General features: G+C 38.6%; 1 protein-coding gene across 1 annotated transcript; it reads right to left on the bottom strand.

The window, feature by feature from the left end:
* Window positions 1-710: 710 nt before the first annotated feature.
* On the bottom strand, window positions 711-1,470 carry LOC127150355 (uncharacterized). The gene is made up of 2 exons (XM_051088054.1): window positions 1,208-1,470; window positions 711-1,122 (listed from the first exon to the last, which is right to left on the bottom strand). The coding sequence occupies exons 1-2, from the start codon at window positions 1,468-1,470 to the stop codon at window positions 711-713; spliced, it is 675 nt and encodes a 224-aa protein (XP_050944011.1).
* Between the last annotated feature and the right edge of the window lie 9,250 nt (window positions 1,471-10,720).

The following is a 10,720-nucleotide window of genomic DNA, read 5'->3' as shown; positions in this document are numbered from 1 at the left end:
CATAACGTCTTATTGAATGCTTCTACTAGGCCATTCACAGCTGCGTTGTACATAGATGACTTGTATTGTTTGAACTTGAATTTTTCACATAATTTATCTATCATGCTATTGGAGAATTGTCTTCCATTATCTGTCACAATCCGATGAGGAATACCGTATCGATAGATGATGTGGGTACGAATAAAGTTTGCCACGTTCTCCTTCTTGGCCTCTCTCAAAGGAATGGCCTCAGCCCATTTTGAGAAATAATCTATTGCTGCAAGGATATAAGAATGTCCTGCTGATGATTTTGGTGTAATAGGACCAACCAGATCGAGTCCCCAAGCCTCAAACGGCCAAGAAGCCACAGTTGGATGTAGAGGCTCTTGAGGTTGATGTATGAAGTTTGCATGGTATTGACAAGCTTCACACTTCTTTGCATAGTCCATTGAATCTTGAACCATCTTAGGCCAATAATAGCCCATTCTTCTCAACTGAAATTGAAGCTTTGGTCCCGATTAATGTGCACCACAGACACCTGCATGTGCTTCCTCTAGAGCTTTTATCGACTCTTCCTTTCCAAGTTATCTAAGAAAGAGTCCTTCAAAAGAACGGTGATATAAAGTTCCTTTGTAATAAATAAAGTGTGCAGCCCTTCTTCGTACCTCAATTTTATGACGAGAATCCTTCGGAAGTTTTCTGTACTCAAGATACTCTATGATGGGTTGACGTCAATCTTCTTCATTAATCAAATGAGATGTCGTTACGTTCGCTTCCTGACATTCAGGAAAAAGTGGAGGCATAATCCATTGTTGACAAAGTGGTATATTTAGAGCTATGTTATCCGGCATCATCAAGGCAGTGGCTAAATTTGCCAATGCTTCTGCTCTTTTGTTTTCTGTTCTAGGGACATGCTCCAGCATCACACTGTCAAACCTTTCCATCAATTGTCTAGCATAAGTGAAGTATGGCTTCAAGTCTTCATGTTTCACGTCATACTGAAGCAAGAGTTGATTGATTATCAACTTTGAATTGCCGTAAATTTCTATGAATGATACTCTGATTTCTAATGCCATTTGAAGGCCAATTATCAAGGCTTGATATTCAGCGACATTGTTTGAGCACAATTCAGCAAGCGCAAAGCTATAAGGCAACATATGTTTTTCAGGAGAAATGAGGACGATGCCTGCCCCCGCACCACGTCGTCGCGCTGCGCCCATCAAAATACATAGTCCAAGGTTCCACCATTTCCGTGAAGAAAACTTCATCATCTGGCAAATCCTCACATAACTTCCAGTCTAAAGGAATTGGGTGGTCCGCCAAAAAATCTACCAACGCTTGTCCTTTTATCGCCTTTTGGGATATATAGACAATGTCATATTGCTGGAGTATAACCGCCCATTTGGCTAAGCGTCCAGAGATAATCGGCCTAGACATAACATACTTTATAGGGTCCGCCTTTGCTATTAGATGAACCGTGAAGGCCTGCATATAATGCCTCAACTTATCGATGGCAAAGAAAAGTGCAAGGCATATTTTCTCAATGGGAGAATAGTTAACTTCGGCCCCAACTAAAGTTCTGCTTAGATAGTAGAGAGCACATTCCTTTCCTTTCTCCTTCTCTTGCGTCAACAATGCGCCTAGAGACCTTTCTTATGCAGCAACGTACAATATTAATGGCTCGCCAGGTACTGGAGCTTCTAATACTGGGGAATTGAGCAAGTATTTCTTTATGCTATCAAAAGCATTCTGGCAAGCCTCATCCCACACAAAATTTTCTCCTTTTCTCATCAACTTTTGAAAAGGTTGGCACCGACCAGCCAGGTTGGAGATGAACCTTCGAATGTAAGCCAATCGTCCCTGGAGACTTCTTAGGTCATGCAAACTCTTTGGCCTTGGCATCTTTTGAATGGCATCAATCTTGGACTGGTCTATCTCAATCCCTCGATGCCTTACAATAAAGCCAAGAAACTTTCCTGAAGTTACACCGAACGCGCATTTGAGAGGGTTCATCCTCAACTGATATTTTTGCAAGCGATCGAACACAACTTTTAGATCCTTCAAATGGTCTTGTCGTCTCTTGGATTTGACCACAAGGTCATCAACGTAGCACTCGACATACTTATGTAGCATATCGTCAAACACTTTTTGCATAGCACGTTGATAAGTGGCACCGACATTTTTTAATCCAAAGGGCATCACCTTGTAACAATATATTCCCTTTAAGGTCCTGAAAGCTGTCATTTCTTCATCTGAAAGTGCCATTCGTATTTGATTATATCCAGACGACTCATCCATAAAGGATAGTGCCTCGTGTCCAGTAGTTGCATCAACCATGATTTCTGTGATGGACAAAGGAAAATCATCTTTAGGGCACGCATTATTCAGGTCACGAAAGTCTACACAAACACGAAGCTGCCCGTTCTTTTTTCTGACACAGACAATATTTGCTATCCATGTGGGATATTTGACTTCGCGAATGAATCCTGCTTCAATCAACTTATTGACTTCAACCTCGATCTGGGGAATAAGCTCTGGTCGAAAACGTCGTTGTGCTTGCTTAATCTGTCGATACCCTGGTTTAATTGCAAGATGATGGACTGCTACCTTTGGATCAAGTTCTGGCATCTTTTTGTACGACCAAGCAAAAATGTCCTTATACTCTGTAAGCAAACTCATGTACTTACCCTCCTCTTCACTAGAGAGAGATGCACTAATGAAAATTAGGCGTGGTTCTTCTATTGTACCAAGGTTTACCTCTTTCAGCTCGTCTATGGTAGATTAACCACCATCCTCTAGATCTATGGGACATCTTCTGCATCTTCTTCAGGAGTTTCAATCTCTAATTCCTCAAGAATGGTGATGTGATGACATGAGATTTCACCTTCTCCTTGTTCTGAGTCTTCCTTTTCAGGATTAGTTAATATAACATCATGTCTTTTCACTTTCAAGGAACCTTGACTTGTATTAAGAGTAACAAAAGTTTTTCTTTTCATTCGGGAAGGAATATTGCTACGAATTTCTCTTTCTCCCTTTACCTCACAAGGAAACTCCTTACCATGGCGACTCTCGATGTTTATATGCTTAATTCGACGCCAAACTGACACGCGACATGTTGATTCCTTCTTCTTTGTGTCTATGCTAGAATCAGTCTGAACATGTAGGCCTCCATCCCTAAGTCGATTAATGATTGGAGCACGAGGTGTTTGTGCATTTTTCTTTTTAGTTATGCTTAACCTTTCAAAGGCCGATCGTCGATCAAGGTTAGATGTTGACTGATGATCATTTCTTTCTTCCTCTGTCACGCTTAGTCTTTCAAATACTGGGGCGCGTGCAACATGTGGACTAATTCGGTCAAATGCTGAGGTTCTTTGACTGTCACCTTCTTTTTCTTCCATGCTATCGACCTCCTTTACAGTTATATGATTGCTATCAACCACTTTTTCCTTCCCCTTTCTAGTTATACGAATTAGCTCTAACGACTTGTATCCAAGTCCTTTTCTTGACATGGGTATAGCATGTCTTTCCCATAACAGCTTCTTTTGGGTTGAGGAAAGCTTAGGTTGTTCGTGAATTTTCAAACTTTTAAACTCGGTGTGAGTTGTGAAGTCATAACCAGCTTTTACCATCTTTCGTCTTTCGTCTTTTGTAAGCCTTGGGGTCGAACCCGTCTTTCGTCTGCCTCTAAGGCAAGCTTGCTTCTGTTAGGTTTATCTTTATTTCTTGCTTAGTTATTTTGGTAAGCGGTGTAGTGAAGCTTTCTTTTAGGACTTCAATGTCACCAACTTTCAAGCCTTGTGGGGACTCCACAAATGGTGATTCGCCTTTCTTGTGCCTCGACAGGGGAACATAGCGCAAAATCGGTGGGTTTGAAGTCTTTTCATCCATCAAGATCACACTTTTTGCGGTGCTTGTGGATGCCTCACTCTTTCCAGAATGGAAGGTTCCTATACTTTTATGTGGTTCCTTGCTTGCGAGTGATTTCAGCTGTAAATTATCTTCTCTGTTTACAAGAGGAACTTCTATAGACACGACTTCTGGGCTACTGTCATTCTTTAAATAAAACTTTGCATCTGCAAAGTGAGATTCAGCCTCTGAGAATGGGTTGGAGTCGACTTCAACCTTCTTTACACCATCTTGATAAAATTTAAAGCATTGATGCAGTGTCGATGTTACTACTCCATTTCCATAAATCCAAGGACGACCGAGTAACAACTTATAAGTGGTCCTCGAATCTATGACATGAAATAATGCACTAGCCTTCAGGTCACCAATTATGAGTTCTAAGCTTATCATACCTATTACTCTTTGGCTGCCTTGATTGAAACCTGGAATTACCAGTTTACTATTTGAGAGTTCCTCCATTAAGATGCCTAATTGCCTCATAGTCGATTTTGGCATTATGTTGACAGCTGATCCACTATCGACGAAAATTCAGTCGACTCTTTGTTCTCGAACATATCCAGAAACATACAAGGGTCTATTATGAAGTTTAGATCCCAATAGTAAATCCTCATGTGAGAAGTCTATAGACATGCAGTAAGGAGTACTCTCGTATGTCACAGTTGGAGCACTCGAACTTGATGCTGCTGAATTCAACAATGCATTAATGAGGATGGTTTTGATTTCTTGAGGAAGTGATAACAAATCATCCACATTGAACCTTGATAGGTCTTTTGACACTACTTCCTCCTCTAATGACCTTAGCAAGATGCTTTCTTCCTCAGTTGCATTAATAGCATGACATGCAACAACTCCTGGGTTTTCATCCTGATGATCACCAAGGAATCTTGTTGGAAAGAAGTCTGCCGAGGTTACTAAGCACTGAGTTCGAGAGAAATCCTTATCTTCCTCGTGCATGAACTTAAGCTTTCGAGTCTTCTTCTTTTTCTTATTCTTTTGAGTCTTATTCCCTTTTCTATAATTTCTGTAGAAGCGAGGCTCTTTTTGGATCGGAGTTGACTTTCTTTTCTTTAGGTGGGTCACAATAGTCCACCCTTCATCGTCTTCTTCGATCAATCTTTCTTTTTCTTGAGAATCCTCGGGTGCAACTTCCTGATGGAATCAGACCACTACAAGCTCGAAGGTTCCGAACTGGACCAAGCTTTCCCTTTGCTCAAAAATCAATCTTGGCAAAAGAGCCTCTGACATTATCATTGCTGCAGCATGGTTTGTTTGGGCTACCTCCTCCAGGTCTAGCTCGATCTTTTTCTCACGAGCTAACCTCAGAATTAGCTCTTTCAACACAAAACATTTCTCTACCGGGTGACTGATGACCCGATGATATTTGCAGTAATTGGGATCATCCATCTTTCCTGCTTGCTCAGGTCGTTTACATTCCGGCAGTTGGATCAGCTGCTTCTCTAATAGTTGCTTTAGCATGTCAGCAATATCTGAATCAGGAAATGGGTAGACTTTTTCCTGTCTTTCTTTTAAAGTCAGACGTCGTCTCTCGCTTCCATCATCCTTCTTTTCAGCTCTCTCTTCTTTTCTTTTAGAGAACTTCAGTGGGGTCGTATTTACGATCATAGATTCTTTCACAAGCTCTTCACTACCTTTTCGGCACTCTTTGCCTCCTTATCTTTTCTCACTTCAGGAACAGGAAAATCCTTGGTTTCTCTGCTGGCAATGCTCAATTTCATATCATGAGCGCGAGTTGCTAACTCTTCTAATGTGCGTGGCTTTATCCCTTGTAAAATGTATAGGAGTCCTAAATGCATGCTTTGGGTGCACATTTCTACCGCTGACAATTCGGTGAGTCGATCTTTGCAGTCAAGACTTAGAGCTTTCCATCGGTTTATGTAATCGATGACTGGCTCTCCCTTTCACTGTTTGGTGTTTGTAAGCTCCATCATGCTTATGGTACGTCTGGTACTATAGAAACGGTTGAGGAACTCCTTTTCTAATTGTTTCCAGCTGTCAATGACTTCTGGCTCCAGATCGGTGTACCACTCGAAGGCATTTCCTTTCAAGCTTCGAACGAATTGCCTGACAAGTTGGTCTCCTCTTGATCCTGCATTCTCACATGTTTCGACGAAATGGGCGATATGTTACTTTGGGTTGCCTTTTCCATCGAATTGCTGGAATTTTAGAGGTTGGTACCCAAGTGGCATTCTCAAGTTGTTGATTCTCTTGGTGTCAGCTTAGAGTACATGAAAGTAGTTTGCAGCTGTCCTCCGTACTAAGCTCTAATGGAATTCGCGATCATATCCTGTAGCTGCTGAACTAAAAGAGAAGCAATAGAGACTAATTGTTGTTGTGGTTGGTTTTCCTGTACCACATTCTTTCCTTTATCAGTAGCTTTGACAACAGGAATTTGACTTGACTCAGCCGTTTCACGAGTCCGCATTTGCTCCCTCAAAGCTGTGATTTCATGGTCTCGTTCCTCCACAGCTTTCATCAGGAAGTTAATTTTCCTCTCCATCTCTACCATGGCAGCTTCGGCCATTATATCACCCATCATGACAGACATCACGTCAGAATGTGCTTCCTTCTTTGACTTGCTAGAGGCAGAATCAGAATTATCATACAAAGAATTTTCTATGATGACAATCCCAGCTTTAGGAGACTCCATCAATTGCTTGAGAATACTCTGAGCGACGTTAGAACCTTGATCCTGCTCTTGAATGATTCCCTTAGAACGACTGCGGGTGATGGGTCTTGTGTAAGCGTCGCTTGCAACAGAAGAGTTAGATGCAGCCTTCTTTGATGTCATTGATTTTCTTGTAGATTTGAATGACGAGAGAGAGATGAGAGGTAGAGAGGTCCCACCAGGCGTGCCAATTTGTTCACACGAGATTTCCGAAGAAATTTGATTCGTGGAGTTGAACGTGTGTTGATGTTGTATTTATGTTGATTTGATGTGATGTGGTTCGATCTCTAGAATTTGATCCTCTGATTCTCTCTCGGCTGGATGCTTACGCTTGATTTGAGGAAGCAAAGCACGTGATGTTCTTGAAGTTGGAGTCTTGGAAGAAAGCTTATATCTTCGAAGAAGCTTTAATCTTCGAGGCTATTCTTGAAGTTGAAGACTTGGAAGAAAGCTTGGATCTTCAAAGGAGCTTCAATCTTCGAAGGTGTTCTTGAAGTTGAAGACTTGGAAGAAAGCTTGGATCTTCAAAGGAGCTTCAATCTTCGAGGATGGTCGACTTCAGGAGTTGAGGAGGCTTCTATCTCTTGGGAGAATTCTCTCTAGACCTTCTGGAGTCAAAAATTTCCAACCCCCACAAATGAAGAGAACTCCTCTATTTATAGAGTTCCCTGGTGGGCTTTTTGGACTTGAGCCTGTTCTAGTCCATGGACCATACCCATGGGCTCAATCACATGGATTTGGGTCATATTTTATTTTAGGCTAAATTAAACTTATTTTGGGCTCAATTGAATTTTAGCCTAACTAAATAATATTTAATTGAACCAAAATAATTAATTTGACCCAATTGTCTTAATAAAGACACGTGACATCATTAGAATTGTCCAATTTGTCTTTAAATTTAATTTGAGACACGTGCCAATTTTTAGTTAATCCCAAATATAATTATTTTGTAAATGATGTGGCAATTTGTGATTGGTTCCAAAATTTCTTATTCAACAATGATGACTGACTATGTTAATGTTGATGCATGAATTAATAATCTTATGATTAAAAATGTTATGATTAATATTCATGTCATGTTTATGATGTTATGATGTTCTACATGCTATGGACAGGGTGATCTGTTAACTTTATCTATTAGAGTCGTACCCATATGGGTGTCCCTCTAGATCACCACCTTTTATGACTGTATGGTCTGACGCGATCACCAGTCTTATGAAATGTTATGTATATGAGTGGTCCGATGGGATCACTTACAGCTCGATTGTCTTAAATGTTCTTCGGGTTTATTAAAGAACAGTTTGTCCTAGGTGTTCTTTCGAGTTCACCAAAGACCAGTTTTATCCTAGGTGTTCCTTTGGGTTCACCGAAGACCAAAGATGTTTCTATGGGATCATTAGATTGCGTGTGTTTGGGAACGCGCCAGTTTAAGGGTACATCTTTATAGGACTCTAATGGGAAGTTAACAAATACCTAGCGGGACTAGTAGTAGGTTCCTTACTGAGTATATGTTTATACTCACTCTTTCTATATTCAATCTTTCAAGCAAAGATAGTACAGGTAGAGGAAAGTCGGCGAATGACAAGAAGTGATTGTGTCGTGCCATAGGGAAACTTCTTGCTTCCACTTTTACTTTACAGTTATGATTTTAGTATTCTTTGTATTCTTTGACTATTTTTATTTTAAAGTAGATATGGCCCGAAGTAGGCGTTTATTCTAGATTTATTTCTACGTACATTTATTTATTTATGATTTTAATGAGTATTTGAGGTTTTCAGTTAAAATTAGTGTTGTTTTTCTCATTTTGTTAAGAATTTTTTTATTTTCTTTTAGTAGTAATGACCTCAGCTTAGTATAAAGAGTTGGGTCATTACAATAATATCCTAATTTTATAACTGAAATCACATTTTTTAATTACACGATAAGTGTAGACGATTAGTTAAGATCATGCAATAATCTAGACGGTACTGTAATCAAAACAATGTCTGATTTAAATGAAAAACGATCTTTTTGTTAAACCTACACGATCATGCTAGTTTATCTAAATGATCTGGTTATACGTTTTACGTTATGGTATTATATGTTAAACAATCGTGTACTTATTTCAAACGATTTTTGAATACGTTAAATGATCTTGTTATTACAGATAAACTATAAATGATTAGGTTGTTAGTCTTAAACGATCTTGTAATACTCTATAAACGAGCGTTGATATGACTAAACGATTTGATAATAAACCCAAACGATCTTCAAAGCATAATCGGTCTTTAAAATTACAAATTTGATCTAACGATCGATTAATAACAAAAGAACGATAAAGTTAATTATTTTAAACGATCGTTTACAACATTCAAGCGATAATGTTAATTTTTTCAAATGACTGTCTGACAACATCTAACCGTTAATGTTAATTATATTAAATGATCGTTTTACAACATTTAAGCGATGATGTTATACAATTTAAATGATCTCATAGTTAATGCAAAACAATTAACTGTAAATGTTTAACAAGTATAAAACAGAGAAGTTCTGAAAAGTTCTTATACATTGATTGTAAACGTTTTTACATGTAAATGTTATCTGCCTTCCTTGAACCAACTTTTCATTTGTATGTAAATGTTACAGAACAAAATGTGTGCATACATCACACCATCCAAGAAAGTTTACTTGTTATTTGTCAAACCTACTTTCCACTAGGAATGCAGGAGTTTCGACATCGTCTTAATCCCTCAATCCATTTCTATCTGGCTCTGAAAGCTTGTAACTCATTAAAAAGGCTATTCAATCATTTCGACCAGGACCAACATTTTCTGGAGGAGAAAGAGGATTCAGGCTCAGGAAGTACGTAAGAGCTTACTATAGTCTTTTATAGACATTTTTAGATCTACCCTCCATTGCTTTCCAACTGCATCTTGCACAAATTTTTCATCTTCTTTTCGATGATATTGTTCTTGGTTGAAATAGCGTCATCTTGAAGCACATTTTAAGAAGGGGAAATGTTCAAGAAAAAAACTTTGTGAGAAAAAATTTGAGGTAAAAAGTTGAGAAATCCTAAATCTAGTTGTTTGTGAGAATGGTTTTAACGGAAATTGAAGGTGAATGGATGGAAAAGGAAGTGTTTTTGTGTTATACTTGCCAATAGGTTAATAAATGCGAATTGATTATTTACAACATGCGTATTGACCATTTTCACCCATAAACCCTAAACTCACATGGTCACCACATAGTCTTAATCCCCTAATTTTATAATTGAAATCACATTTAATTTATTAATTACACGATAGACGTAAACGATCATTGATGTTTAACCAATAGTATCGATCTTGTATAACTCTGACTGATCTTGTTGCTGATAATGGTATACAATCAATCTTAACCAGGACCACTGTTTACTACAGTTGAAGAGGTTCAGGATGAAAAAAGAATGTAAGAGCTTACCAACGCACCATTGTTTACTACTGTTCTTTGTTTTTGTCTTCAATCTCCTTCCTCATAATTAGATCGCAACATAAAAAAAAAAGCTTCCAGATACAGATGGAAACTGATGTTGGTGGGTTGAGGATGAAGTATGTAAGAGTTTACCATAGTCTTTTATACACATTTTCAGAATCACCATCACAATTTCCTTTGTCAAATCTATCGTCCATTCCTTTCCATCTATTACACAGTTTTTCCTTCTTTTCAACCTTGTTGTTGTTGGTTGAAAAAATAGCATCTTGAAGCACATTTTAAGAGAGAAAAATGCTCAAGAAGAAAACTTTGGGCAACCTAAATCTAATTGTTTGAGAGCACGGGTTTTAAAAGAAGATGAAGCATCCAAAAAACGGTGAAAGGCTAATAAATGAAGATTAAAGGCTGGAAAATCGGTGAATGGCTAATAAAAATGGAAAAGTCTTTGCATGGTCTCCATGTAGCCTTAATCTTTTCATATGGTCGCCACAATAGACGTAAACGATTGTTGCACATCTTTAAAACGACCCTACTGCTAATAATTCATATTGTCGCCACGATAGACGTAAACGATTGGTTGTTTTCAACCAACATCATCGATCTTATACCACTTTAAACAATTGTGCTGCTAATAATGTTAAACAATCATGTTATACATTTACACCATCGTGATGGATACTTTTTACAGGATGGTGTAGG

Source organism: Cucumis melo, chromosome 7 (assembly GCF_025177605.1).
Source record: "Cucumis melo cultivar AY chromosome 7, USDA_Cmelo_AY_1.0, whole genome shotgun sequence".
NCBI lineage: Eukaryota > Viridiplantae > Streptophyta > Magnoliopsida > Cucurbitales > Cucurbitaceae > Cucumis > Cucumis melo.
Note: the sequence above shows the minus strand (reverse complement) of the source record. Positions and strands in the feature narration are given on the sequence as shown.

Excerpts from the sequence above, each read along its gene's own strand:
- LOC127150355 (XM_051088054.1), bottom strand. The coding sequence starts at position 1,470 with ATGCAGGCCTTCACGGTTCATCTAATAGCAAAGGCGGACCCTATAAAG. Across the intron at positions 1,123-1,207 it reads ATGGTGGAACCTTGGACTAT|CTTTGCGCTTGCTGAATTGT; the intron begins GTATTTTGATGG and ends GTTGCCTTATAG.